This window comes from Zosterops lateralis (genome assembly GCF_965231275.1).
Source record: "Zosterops lateralis genome assembly, chromosome: 11".
NCBI lineage: Eukaryota > Metazoa > Chordata > Aves > Passeriformes > Zosteropidae > Zosterops > Zosterops lateralis.
Genome location: NC_139771.1, coordinates 6,361,348 through 6,375,495, shown reverse-complemented (window position 1 = coordinate 6,375,495; position 14,148 = coordinate 6,361,348). Strand labels below are relative to the sequence as shown.

The 14,148-nt window shown below is 45.5% G+C and overlaps 1 protein-coding gene across 2 annotated transcripts in view; it reads left to right on the top strand.

Moving 5' to 3' along the window:
• Positions 1 to 14,148, top strand: part of VGLL4 (vestigial like family member 4) — a gene marked incomplete at its 5' end in the record, with an annotated part of 70,441 nt that overhangs the window by 26,550 nt on the left and 29,743 nt on the right. The window contains one exon of one of the 2 annotated variants that reach the window (XM_083869718.1): positions 423 to 631. The exons of the other annotated variant lie outside the window; for it this stretch is intronic. Within the exon in view, the coding sequence (XP_083725844.1) occupies positions 550 to 631 (82 nt within the window). Of the gene's footprint in view, positions 1 to 422; positions 632 to 14,148 lie in introns of those variants that run through there. 2 annotated transcript variants of the gene reach the window in all.

Here is a 14,148-nt window from a genome sequence, read left to right as displayed (position 1 = left end):
CGCCGTTTCCTGTGCGAGCGGCTCTGACGCGGCCGAGCCCTCCCTCCTCCCCTCGCTCTCTCCCTCCCTCCTCCCCCGGCTCTGTCCCTCCTCCCGGCCGGCTCCCCGGGGCTCGGCAGCACAAAGCGGTGCCGGCGGCCGCGGCGCCTGCGCGGGGCGGGCCGGGCTGTGGGGCCGCGGGCCGGGAGCGGGGCCCGCCGGGCAGTGCCGGGCACTGCCGCTGTCAGCGCCGGCGCTCGCAGCGGGCTGCGCCCTCCTCCCTCCCTGCCTGCCTGCCTGCCCTGCCCCGCCGCCTTCGCTTTGCTTTTGCGCTATTTTCTTTATTATTATTATTATTTTTTAAAAAACTGGGAAGAAGCTTTGGGAAGCCCCCGCACGGCTTCTCCCCCGGCCCGCAGCGCGTTCTCCTCGCGTTCCCCGGGCTGTCGGAGCTCGCTCCCCGTTCCCGACCCGCTCCAGGCTGGGCCTCGGCTGGGCTTTGGGAGCCGGAGCGCCTCGGCACCGTCTGCCTCCCCCTCCCGGAGCCGCTCCTCTCCGCCAGCCCGATAAATGCTGTTTATGAGGATGGACCTGTTGAACTACCAGTACTTGGACAAGATGAACAACAATATCGGCATCCTGTGCTACGAAGGTAACAGTGCCTCGCCGCGGGAGATCCATCCATGGTGCCGTACGGGGAGGGGACGGATCCCTGGATCCCTGGCACGGGAGGGAGGGATGGATTCCTTCCTTCCAGGGATGGATCTTGCTCGGAGCGCTGCTCGCTGTTTGTCAGCGGGGATGTTTTTGGAGATCGCCGGTGCGGGACGCCCCACGGGCTGTTGTCAGAGCTTTGTTTCAGGGCAGAGATTTCTTTCTTTCCATGTGATTTTTTTTTTTTTTTTTTTTTTTGTAACAAGCCGCGTTTTCAGCGCCAACTTTCCTTTCCCTCGCCGGCGGCACTGCTGGCACTGAGGGCCGGGCGGGGGCTTGTCCCTCTGGGGTTTGTATATCGGGGGGCTTGTCCCTCTGGGCTTTGTATATCGGGGGTTTGTCCCTCCGGGGTTTGTGTATCGGGCGTTTGTCGGTCTGGGGTTTGTCCATCTCGCCCGGGCCGCGGGGCTGGGCCGCGGGCGGACACGCGTGGGCCCGGCCCGGGCGCTGCCAGGGCCGAGTGTCCGGCGTTTCCCCGCGGGCCGTGGCCATTGTCCGGTGTCCGGCGTGTCCCCCGTGTCCCCTCGGGGCCGTGGCCATTGTCCCCCGTGTCCCCGCGGGCCGTGGCCATTGTCCGGCGTGTCCCCCGTGTCCGTGTCCCCCGCCCGGCCCCCGGCGCCGCCCCGGGCGTTGCACAAGGCCCGCTGTGTCTGTGTCCGGCGGGCCGGGGCTCGCTGCCCTCACGGCCCCGCTGGGAAGGCGCCGGAGGTACCGGGGCAGAATCGGTTTGTCAATCTCGGCGGAGTTTTCTCTACGTGCGGCTGCGAGAAGCGGTTATGGCTTGGCTTTGCCTGGAGAGAAAGGCACCACTGAGCTAATTCGGCTTGGCAGCGGGGCCGGTTTTGCTATAGCCACACACAAGCGCCGCGAAAAGCTTCTTTTTTTTTTTTTTTTTTTTTTTTTTTTTTTTTTTTTTTTTTCTGATTCAGCAGGAACGTTTTCCATGTTCGTTCGGAAAACAAACTTGCTGGAGTTGTCAGGCAAGAAACAATGAGGAGCATACTCGGGCCAAGGAGATATCTGTTCACACTGCTCACAGAAAGGCCGGGCCAGATCTCAGGGAGCTCAGTCTCACTTTGGGAATTACAGACTTTTCTATCCCTAAACCAGCATGGCCATATTCCTGCCCTTCAGGAAGTGGAGGGGCTCCCTGTTGTACTGTTACTATCTTTGTTTCTCCCTCTTTCCTGCCTTTTCTTTCCTGTACAAATAGATATATATTCATTTGGATATATACATATTTGTATATATCTCTTTTACAGAAGATTGAGCTGAATAATACAGAGCTGCGGTTCCATGAAGTTGAATTCCCAACTTCTTTCTTATCCCATGCTTTCTTTGTTAGGGCAAGAAAACTTGTTTAAAAGAAAACAAAAGAAAAACAACTTTCAGGATCCCATAACTTTTTCATTTCAGGATCCTTTAACTTTTTCACTGCTCTCTGCAGTAATTAGTGTTTTCTTTGGAAGCAGTTGGTAACTTCTGATGAAGACCATGGAATTTTATGCAAAGCTTTATTCATGTAATACATCTTTCTGAGTGTTTTGTTGACTAAGTTTTTGTTGCTCTGTAGTTTTGGCTCATTAGTTCAATTCATTGCAATTATGCCTAATATTTATGGAAGGTTCTTTCCAGCCTCCTTTTTAATTCCCCACTCTCTTCTCCAGTAATTGTTATTTAACCAGATCTTAGCTTTAATAGTTCAAAAGCAAAAGGAATACACTCTGCTGAACAGTTTTTGTTTAGGTTAAACATCTGTTGCTATTTTCCTTATTCTGGAAGTTAACATTTTTAACACTAAAATAAACACACACAAAGGGAAGAGAAGAAAAGCAAAACTTCAGTGGTGTTTATAGTGAGGTGTTTATATCGCAGTGGTTTGAAAAGTGTAAACACTGGCAACATCTGCTCTGGACTCAAAGGGTGTTTTAGAGATGCCTACAGACCTTCCAGGCCTCTGCCATTGTATTTATTTTATAAGTGACTTGTGTCAGCAGTGATGGATCTTGTCTTTCCAGGGACACTGAGGCAGCAGTAACTACATTGACAACAAAATACCCTTTCAAATTCAATTAATTAGGATTTATTGGGGGCCACACTTGAACTGCTTATAAATTGATGCCTTCCTGAAAAGTACTTTTGGAGATGTAGGATAAGATACAAATACATTGTGTGGTGGGAAAACAGGTTTGGAATTTCAGAGGAAAGAATGATGGACCTACAGGCTTCAGGAAATAGATGGGCTCCTTGTTCCTCTATATTCCCTCTTGAAACATTTGGCTTTGGGGTTTGAGATGATTTCTGTGCTGCTGAGATGTGTCAGTGTGTCTTATGAAGTTTACTGGTGGTTTTACTCTCCTGGCACTGGCACTGTTGGATTTGCAGCAGCCTGTGGATCAGAGATGTGTTGATACCTAAGAAATAGGAAAAGTTCCTCCACTGTGAGCATTTGGCAACCCTTTAGTTGGACATGGAGCAGAGGAGTGTGATTTGCATCCCAAGAGGAGTCCTGCTTTTTCTTGCCCAGCAAGAGTCCCAGATGGCAATTTGTTATCTGTGAGCTGGAGGCTGCTGAGTTACTGCCAGCCCTGGAGAGCCTTCCCTGCCTGGGAGGGGCAGGAACCTCCCAGAGAACCTCAGCTGTGTCTTCACCTCAGCCTGCTCCTCAATTGTGTCATTCATGGTCACACTCCAGCCACGGAGTTTCCAGCATGGAAATACTGTCCAGGTGTTGTTCACTTCATTAAACATATCTCTGATTTTGGTCCTTCTCTGGGGGAAGAGAAAAGATGGTGATGACACAGATGTGGGCAGCAAAGTGTCCTTCTGCTGGGGCTGGGCTGGGAGTGGGAGAGCTGGAAGTTCTCCCATTAGCTGTTCAAAAGTGAGGCTGTGCTGCAGGTTTGGCTCTGCAGGTGAAACTTCACTCAAGGTTGGCTGTTTTCTCTAATGTGGGATGAGTTCTGTTATTTTTTGCTGTGAGGTTGGTGAACCACTGGCTCAGGTTCTCCAGAGGGGCTGTGGAGTCTCCACCTTTGGAGATACTCAAATCCCACCTGGAGCCCTGAGCATCCCACCCTGCCTGAGGCTGGTTTTGAGCAGGAGGTTCCTAAATGACCTCTGAAGGTGCCTTTGTAGCCTCTTGAAAATTTCTGCACACTCAGGTAATTGAAACAGCCACAGCCAGGAAAAGGATTGTAGCCAGAAATGTGGGGAAAGAGTTGTAGAAATGGGGTCCATAACTCTGGAAGCACAGGATAAAGCCATTTCCTTTCCTCAAGGTTGTTTGTTTTACACTGATGATTTGTGTCCTTTGGAGGGTTTTCTTAATCTCATTACTAGCTTTGAACCCCCATGATAATCTCAAATCCACCTGATGCTTTTGGAGGAAAATCTGACTTTTAATGAGTTGGTGGGTTTTTTTAACAAGTTGCATAAAAAAAGACATTGGAGTTTTGTCTCCCTCTCCAGTGAAAGAAAGTTTTTAAATCATTCAAATGGGAATGCTCAGTCCTCACCAATGGAAAATGACAGTTAGTGATGATCAACCATTCCAAGCAATTTATTGTAACAATTTTGGTGCAATGGGAAAGAAAAGAAGAAATAATTAGAGAATTGTTGCCTTGGCATCTGGCTGCTCATCCTTAGCATGAATACATCTGATATTCTTCTACTAAACATTTGCTGCCAGTGATCAACAATGGCCAGTTTAATGAGTCGAGCTTTCAGATCATTGTTTTCTTCCTTAATGAGCTCCAGGCCATCAGGGAGCTCCTGGCTGAGGTGCAGAGGCCAGGGAGCAGCAGCAGCACTCTGGGGCAGGCTGGCATTGCCTATCAAATGACAGCCACTTGATCCAGGTATTGCAGTGCTGCAACATCTGCATCTTGTTTTTGTGCTGGGAACTCACTTCCCTCCAGCTCGAATCGTCCCTCTCAGCCCGGTGTGTGAGGTAATGGAGTGCTCAGTCAAACAAAGCAGAGCGCAGGTGATGCTGCTCTTTGACTCCAGCCGGTTTGGGCTCCTGCTTTCCCACGGAATATGCATGAGGAGGTGCAGTCTCCAGGCAGATCCATTTCATTCTGTTTATCACAGATGGTGCTGTGTTGGAAGGCAGATTTCTGCCTTCCTTCCTCTCTCTCTCCCCGTTTCAGATGCTCTGGGTTATTGCTGCATTCTCAGGGCTGGAACTGCCGTGCTGGGAAAGGTAAAAAGAAATGCAATAAGATGCTAAGAAATCCCCCAGGCATGTTGCTTGGAGCACTCCAAATAGTTATGCAGAGTTCTCTGGATAGTCCAGAAGACTGGGATTTTTATTATTTTTTTTTTAATGAAGAAAATTGGATCCAGATTTCTAGCAAAACACCCCTTTTTGGTTTCAGGACAGCTTTCATTAGTTAGTGGCATATTACATAATTATTTCACTGACTTCCTGTGAGGCTGGAGCGTTCCTTGGCTTGCTGAGCTGGGTGTCCTCTCAGGGCACTGCGAGGCATCCTGAAAATGTGTCTGTCTTCCCCAAAAGATGTTTGCTATCACAAATCCTGCTAACTCTATTTGCTTTTTAATTAAACGCAACGTGTTTTCTTCAGTTCTAAAGAAGAGTTTCCATCAGCTTGCTCTGCTGACCTTGCACTTTTCTCCTTCTCTAACGTCAGTTTCTCCTATTAACTGCAAAGTTTGGGTTAGTTTCTAAATATGTAAAATGCCTTAAAGCACTTATTCTTCTGCTAAGGATTGGATAAGAATCTCCTTCACGGCAAGTTAGGTGTTCTTATTTGTAGTGCAGTGTAAAATTTCTGTTCAAAGCCATGTAAATTAAGATGCACCTACAGAAAGGTTCCCCGTTTACAGAACTTTCTGTGGGTTTTGCATTTTCAATCTCTTTCATCTGCAGGAAAGAAACAAAGGGCCCCAGCTTCACAGTTGGGCTTTCCTTGCTCATTTCCTCCTAGCATGAAGTTGGGAATATCCTCTTCAGGACTGACATCAAAATTCGGTTTATTTTCCTTGTTCATCAAAGGCAGGATAGATTTAGGTCATACTTTAACTTTTTTTTTTCCCCCTGGAGTTCTGTTGTTCTCACCCTGGATGCTAGTTCAGCATTTGTACTGAGAACTCAAACAAGGAAATTAAAAACCCAAATATAATAGAGTGTTATCCCAGAGCTTTCTGGAGATAAGATAGGCAGCATATTTTTTTTCCTGAGATAAAAGGTAGTGAGGTTTGTAGCAGTAAGTTGAAATCTGTGTTAATGAGCAATTTGCTTAAAGGCTGTAACTTGTTACTCACAAGTCAAATTTGTTACAGTGCCAGGTCTCTTTGGATATAAATCCAGGGATTTTAGGAGACATTGAAAAAGCTTAAATTGCTCCAGAGTTTGAACAATGCACTGCATTGTATGGAGAGCTGTTAGAGAAAAAATAAAGCTTAAACAACAGTCTTCATTGTGTGGCATCTAAAATTATGAATGAAAAAGTTCATCCATATGTATTGGCTTTGCCTTTTTAAAATATCTGCTTTGCATGAAAATAGTTGTCTATTAATTTCTTCTTGAGGTTTAATACAGATGGGCCTTTATATTTGATTTTGGCTGAATAGACTACAGAATTTGAACATGCTGCATGCAGACAGAGTGCCAAGCAATTCAGCAAAGTTGTTTACACTCACAATAATCCAAGCAGGACAGAGCCTATAATTTCTCACTGATAATAGTGTGAGGTAGTGGTGAACACAAGTTCCTGGAGAAGTGTTTACAGAAATGGCTTTATACTTCCTCAGCGTTAAAGAACTGTGAGGGCTTTGGGGTTGAATTCCTTCTTTAGAGCCAGGCAGCTTTTCCTGCAGCCTGGATCATCCCCTGGAATGGCTCTGGGATAGCTGCACACACAGGGGCATTGTTTGTCCCTGCCTTTGGGGAGAGCTGTGGGATGGGGCTGGGGGCAGCAGCACACACCACCAGGCCCCTCCTGCATTTCCTGGGGGCAGATTGGCTCTGGGGCTTCATCTCACAGCTTTTTTACATCTCCTCATCCTCAGCCTGTCCCTACAAGTGGGCTCAGGGAGCACTGGTGTGTGTCCTGGGAGGGATGGGATGGGAGGAGATGGATCCTCCAGGGCACTGAACAGGCAGTTGAGCTCTTAATTAGGGTTATCTCTGCCCACTTGTAAACCTCATGTCACAGATGGATGGAGCTGGAAGAGGTTTGGTCAATAGCAGGAGTAGCTGGTACTGATTGTAGGGTAAAGCCAGCTTGGGGGACTTGAGCTCACACAATCACACAATCTCCTGAGCTGGAAGGGACACACAGAGATCATGATCCGACTCCAGCACCCCCAAATCCCCCCCTGGGCATCCCTGGAGCTCTGGAAGCCTCGGGGCTGTGCCCATTCCCTGGGGAGCCTGGGAAGTGCCAGCACCCTCTGGGGTAGAACCTTTCCCTGATATCCAACCTAACCCTCCCCTGATGCAAGTTGGGGCCATTCCCTTAGAAAAGGTCACTCCTTGTTAAGAAATAACGTCAGTGCAGCTTCTTGTGCAACCTTGGTGAAGCTGAGGTACCCAGCACCACCACAGCATTGGTTCCAGCCAAAGAAAAAGTCACCCAGAAACCTCAGTGAGGTGATGAGACTTCATCAAAGTCCTTCAGAGATCCACTTTTAATAGGACTGACAGTCTTTAAATCTCAGGATGATATAGGTGGTGGGGACAAAAGAGTGAAACTGAGCTTGGGATCATTCCTTATCTAAGTTTCACAGCACTGGTTGGTATCAGATTTTTTTTTAAAACAAGAGTTTAGAATGTTTCCTTGCCTAATTTCATGGCACTGTTTGGTAGCAGATTTTTAAAGCAACACTTTTTTCCTCTTTTCTTTTAAACTTGATTGTTGGTAGTGTTAAAAGCAAGAACTTGTTAAGCATAGCAGCACTTGGTGCAGTCCAGCTTTTCTCCCAAAAAATACTGTGTGATGCTTTGTGCCTCATTTTGGTTTTGGAGGAAAAGCTCATCCACAAGTGGTGTTGGTGGATAGAAGTAGGTGATATTTGGGATAAAGTGGAATGTTTCAGCCTCGTTGGCCCACAGGGAAGAAGGGAAGTTGCCTTCACCATTCAGGTGCCAGCTGAGTTGCCTCACAAACCTGTGGCTCCTGTCCTTTCCTAATTCCCGTTGTTACAAGAGCCTGTGATTATTTCAAGACATGTTCCTTTTCACTCCTCATCACTTCAGAGTGTTCCCTGTCAGCTGTGAGAACCAGGCATTGTAGTGTGTAACTTTCCTGCTATTCTTCCAAATGTTGCTGGCGGGTTCCAGGAAATATATTTGCTCTCCCAGGGAAAGTTTGGAACCAGTTGTGTTTAAAAAGCAGTAGTTTTTCCTGGAAACCCATTTGACAGGGCAGGCATGGACTCAGCTCTGCACTTTCCTGCTTTGTGAGGCATAATATTTATTTCTCAGCATGCAGAAATAGGGGGATTTTTTTGCCTTTAAATATGGGTTGTAGTTAGATGTGAGAGAGATTTAGTCAGTTTGGGGTTTTTTTTTTGCCCAGGGTAGGAATGGCACTGTTGTATGGGAATACAAACCGATTTGGAACATTCATTATGATGTGTTTTAACTCAAAATCTCAGAACAGCAGATTGGCAATACCCTTTGTAGTTACAACCTACAAAGTGCCCAGCCCAGGCAGCTTTTGCATGAGGAGAGTGAAACCCAAAGGTGCCAAATGGATCTTTTTGGGTGGCTGTTGTTCTTTTTGGAATGAGTGGGGATCTGCTTCTTTTGCAAATGATATCAACACACTGGGCTTGCACTTCAGAGATGGTATTGAGACTTCTAATTTTGCTATTTAATTGCTAATATTTAGTACTTAATTTACTTCTTTCTTCTTTCTTTTTTAGTACTTAATTTGCTTCTGAAAGTAAATTAAGATATTTTTGACAGTAGCAGGTTTGGACACTTTCAGAGCAGAACCTTTCAGAAAATTATGATTTCTTTGCTCCAGATTACCACATTGGAGGTTTTTTTCTGTGATGCTCTGCTGATTGTAATTAAATGTCCCTGTAAGGAAAATTAAAGTTGTCCAGGCAAAAGGAAACAATTTCTATGAATCTAAATGATCTAGGAGGATCAGAAAATGCCACATAAGAGCTGGCCAAGTAAAACAGGAGTATTTAGTTGTTCTGTTTATATTCTTTGGAAAGCAACATCTTCTAAAGCAGCTCGACAAGAACTGCTCTGACATAGAGAAGCAGGAGTTGACACAACTGTGGCCCCTCCTTTGTGGTGCTTTTATCCAGAACACATGAAATGAAGACAGGGTGAGGGAAGTGCTGTATGATTCACATAGGACAAGTCTGAACTCGGCCAGTTCCTTGGATTTAGTATAAATATTTATGGCATCGAAGGGGAATTTTTAAATTTTATTTTTCTCTTTTAATATTCTTCCTCGTGCTCTGGATCTTTTTTAGATGTCCTCCTCCCCAGACATCTGGTGTGCAGTGGTGCTTGTTTAACCCCCACCCTGCAGTTTTCCTGCTGTGGCATCTCGGAGCTCTATGCTTGGCTTGAATTAAATCTCCCCGGGCCAGCTGGGGCAATGCTGACGTGCACACTTTTCCTGCTGAACGCTCCAGAGCCAGAGGTGAACACTCTGCTCTTGTCCTGCTGCAGGCATCACACTGAGCTATTTACCAAAGGTGGCAAAAATAGGAATTCCAGCATTAGCAAGGATGTTTACAGAGCCTTGGCTGGGTTCTCTACCTTTGAAGACGCTTCTCTCACTAATGTTACATAATGCGTGTATTTAACTCTGCTCATCACAAAAAACATTTACAAAATCGTTATCTTTCTTTAAAAACTCTTAAAATATCTAAGACTGTGAGTGCTTTGAGGTACATTATGTTTGCCTTAGCAGCTAATCCGTGGGTGTTCTGAGTTTTTCTTTGCAGTACAGTAAATTGAACACGACCTTGCTTGAGTTCAAGTGTTTCTCAATTGGTGCATTTAGCAACAAGTATGACAACAAACGTTTTCATGCTCACATTTGCATATATTTTTAATCCTCTCTGCAGAATCCTTGCTCTCACAGAAGCCCAGTTAATTCAACTTTTAGCCACCCCTGTGAAATAAACAATGAATATTATCCTTATTTACAGCAGGGGATAAAGAGCTGTAACTGGTTGAACTGGCAGAAGTCTGGGATAAAGCTGACAGCAGCATTCCAAGGGCCTCAGTTGGAATATTTTGCCACAGCTGCCAAACCTTACTGTGACCTCTTAGTAAAGAAAATGGCTTTTACCTCTTTGAGATGTTCAAATAAAATGTATCATTAACCAGCTAAGCAGGTAAAAACAATGATTCTTGGACTGATGCTGTATGGGCTTGAGCCTTCCTTTGTGATTAGCAGTCATGGAGGGGAAACAGGAGTTTCTGGAGCAAAATATTGTGACTTTGGTCCCTCTGTAGTGGAGCCCACCCAGACTGAGGTGATGGAATCTCCTTCAGTGGATGTAGTTGAGTCTTTTTGGTTGAGAAAAGGAATGAGGCCTTGCAGACAATGCTGGGAAGAATATGAAGTTCCCCTGTCTGAGCCACAGGACCTCCCCAGGTCTGTTCCTTTAGATCAGAGCCTGTTCAGTTGGATCGAAGGAATGTGCCCACAGATGCTGGCAGTTAATTTTAATATTCTCTTTGCAGGGTGACTTGGGATCAGGGACTTAATGAAATAGCAGTCCAGCTGTGCTTGTGCAGTGCAAGCCAGGCTGAGCCCGTTTCTGACCTGAAGCAGGGCTTCCAACCCTTTTAATTAATAATGCAGAGTCTCACTGCCCCCAGCATTGCTGTTTGGTTCCATTAAAAACTTCCCAGTTAATACAAGCCCTGCTTAATTATGGGGTGGAACATCTTCAGTGTGTGATACGGGGTAGAGATGTGCAGAAATGTTTTTCAGGTGAGATGGGGAAGGATTTAACAGGCGATGCACTGGAGAATTCTATCATAGTCATGCAGTGAGAGGTTTGATTTCTGGCTCCTGTGGGGATAGTGTGATGTGAGGGGTGGGTCACAAACACACAGCTGACATGTTTTTGTACTTTTGTTTTAGCAACCCATCTGCACTTGCCTGTCTTTTCTGGGTCGTGTCAGGATTGAGTTGCTTCTGCAGCTCAATCTGAAACAAACAGAGAAGGAGCCTGGAGTTGTTGTCAAAAGGGAGATTCAGCTAAGAACTAGTAGGTTCAGGGCAGCCCTAATTAAAGGTCTTTGAGCAGCAGAGTGTAGCTTTGGTGCTGCTCACCCCTTCCAACCCCATGACTGTCAAGATAACTTCAAAAATAAGAACCTCTGCTTGTTCTTGTTTTTCCAAGAGCTCTGGAAAACCTGTCCTCAATGCCCAGAAAACTGTGAGAAAGGCTGCCCAGGCAGCATGTAATTTCTTGGTAGCAAACACAATCCCGCCCTCCATCTGCCCTGCCTTGGCTTCCCCTTGGAGAGAACATTGATTTGACCCCTCAGCTTGGCCCCACCAGCCACCCCCCTGCTTGTGAAATAACCAGTCGGGCTGTGAGTGCTGCCATCCATCCATCCATCCCCTGGCACCGTGGGACTGCCTCCCTTTTATTTCTGGGACAGCCTGCAGTGATCCCAGTGCTGCTGCTGGGCTGGGTGAACTCACATCCCCCACCTTCATTCTCTGCTCTCCCAGCTTTTTCACAACTTTAGAGTGGAGCAGCAGTTTGAAAGCTTTTGTGCTCTCTGTACAGAAAAAAAATTAACTAACCACCTCTTCATAGCCATTCACTTTTTCCCCAGTAAAATTAATGTAGTTGTTTGTCACGAAGCCAAGATTAAAAACTGCTCTGTCAGAGGCACAGAGATTTAGTTTGATCTTTTTCCTTAGTGGTGCTGTGTGCCTGTTTGCTTTGGAAGACAGTGCTGTCAGGAACAACAGTGATATTTTAGCTTTTGTATGTTTCTTTTTTACCAGCACCATAACCCTGGAGAAATTATATGGAATCCTTTCCTCTGAATCTCATGAGATGTTCTCTGGGCTCTTCTAGAGGCCTTCACAAGTTCTTTGTTGTTGAAACACTGCAGGAGAGCAGCATCTGAGGGAGTGTTGAGTTGTATCTCAAATAATCCAAATCCAGAGGATTGAAGGTCCTGTATTATGTACTCTGCAAGGCTTGTGCTGAGCTGAATTTGCTTTATTTCCCTGTCTGAGGCCCTGTGTCAGCCTCAGCACAGCCCTGCACATGAGGAAGGGGCAGGCTGGCACATCCTGCTCATTTTCCATGGCCAGAGCTGGTCAAAAGAGGATCTTGTTTCCCTCTGAAAGGCGCCCGTGGTTTGCTGAGGATTCCCAATGTGCAGTTGTCGCTGCTCCCTCTGCACAAGGGATTTTGGAGCCCGTCCTGAAGGACAAAGGGATTTTGTTCTCCACAATGGATTCTTTGTGGGAGATGAGTTGGGATTGTTCTGCTGCTCAGTGGATTAAAATCTTGGATATTCTGTCCAGCTTGGCTGGAGGGGCTCAGTGTCTCTCACGTAGGAGACCATGAGGCTGCTCATCAGGTAGCAAAACCAAAGTGGAAATCCAACTTTTTCCTGTGTTTGTAGGGCCAAATGTCATTTTTTTCCTCATTTCACTGCGGTTTAGGAGGAGAATTTGGTCACTTGGATGGAAGTCCCGGGGATCCCCTCAGGATCTTGCACAGTGCCCTGAGCAGTGACCCTGTTTTATTCCAGATCCATCCCAAAGGCAGTACCCACCTGTGCGTGTCTTTTCCTAACATTTTAATACATCTGCTTTTCTGTTCATATTTGAAAGCATTTCTATCCTCTCTTGAGGCCTGTTTTACCTTCCACGTAGGGAATTTGGGGAGAAATAAAATGGGAATAAAAGAAACATTGCTGGAAAGTGCGATATCAGATTTCACAGCTCTTTTAGAGAGCTCATTTTCTTGATGGTCCTGATTTTTCCACATGTAGCAGAGGAGAATAATGTGAGAAAAGGTGTTCAGAGCATGTTTATTTTAAACTGCAATAAAAGCCTGTAGTACTTCCAAAAATAGGCTCCAGTTGAAGTAAGTGGAATATTTTTTTTACCTTCACCTTTTGCTTCAAATCCTTACAAAGGAAAATGTGCACAATTTACTGGATTCACTTTTAACATGACTCCATGACAAGTGAACATCTCAGAATTAATGTTTGAAGTCCGGTGGCTGTAGAACATCCTGACTGTGTTCATATCCACAAGGGATACTGAACACCCAGAATTCAGTTTGTGTTACAGGATCATAACCATGGAATATCAGCCATTGGAGCAGAGATTTAAACCTGAGTATCCACCAACAGAAGCAATATCCAAAAAAAACCAAAAACCAACCAAACAAACAGAGGGTAACAGATATTTTCTCTTATGGGGGAATTATTCAAATCTGAGCTTCTACAAATTGAATTTCTCTCTTTGCCATCACATCTCAATCCAGCTATGAGGTAGGATTTAGTGCACTGAAATACTGCTTTAGCCCCAGTCTTACAATTTCTTCTGTCATGACCTTGCTGTGACTTGGATTTACTTTTGAAATAGATGACAGAGCTTCTGGCTTTGATTGTTTCAGCTGGTCTTGGATTAGTTTGGCTTTGCCATCTTTTATGTAACAAAGTCATTTAAGACTCTCAGTCTTGGTGACCAAAAGAAGAACACCTAAACCTGAAACCACCTTTGGTCTGGGAAACAACATCTTCAACATATTGCCTTAATTATATTTCATTGACAAAAAAAAATAATTATTGATAATCTTGATAATGCTTTTATATTTCCAGTAAAATCAGATGTGTCTCTTGCTGCCCAGTAAAGAGGAATGTAATTTTGGCTAAGCAAAAAAGAAAATGGAATTTACTGTGTTCTGCAGGAAGTGTAGATGATTCTTCTCCCTTTGTCTTCCTTTCTCCCCTCCTGTGCTTGGGATGCCCAAACTGCTCCCCTTGGCTGGACTGAGGCTTAGCCCAGAGCTTGGTTCTTCTCTGAGCAAAGACAAAATGATAATTGTGCTAATTTTTAGTCCCTCTTAACTGACTGTGGATGGTTGGTGCAGGTTTTTCCTGCGAGAGCTGGCAGAAGGCCCAAAGATCACTCCTGCTCCTTGAGCACAAACCCATCTCCTGGCAGAGAAATCCTCCTCTGCCATCGAGGTTAACAAGTGTTGGAGACAACCCTGGTGTTATTTATCTGGAGATCAGGGTAGTTCTACCATTTACTAAATCCAGATCTTGCCTGCCAAATAATTGAAATTTAGTTTTAGCCACAGTTTGCATGAGTTCAGGTACTCTAAGCAGAAAAAGCAACACTTTTTAAAAATTCTGTTAGAGTTACCTAAATGGGACATTATCTTAAGTGAGAGCTGCAAATTTATGGAGTAATCTCATGGTCTAAAGTTAGACCGAAGCCTGAG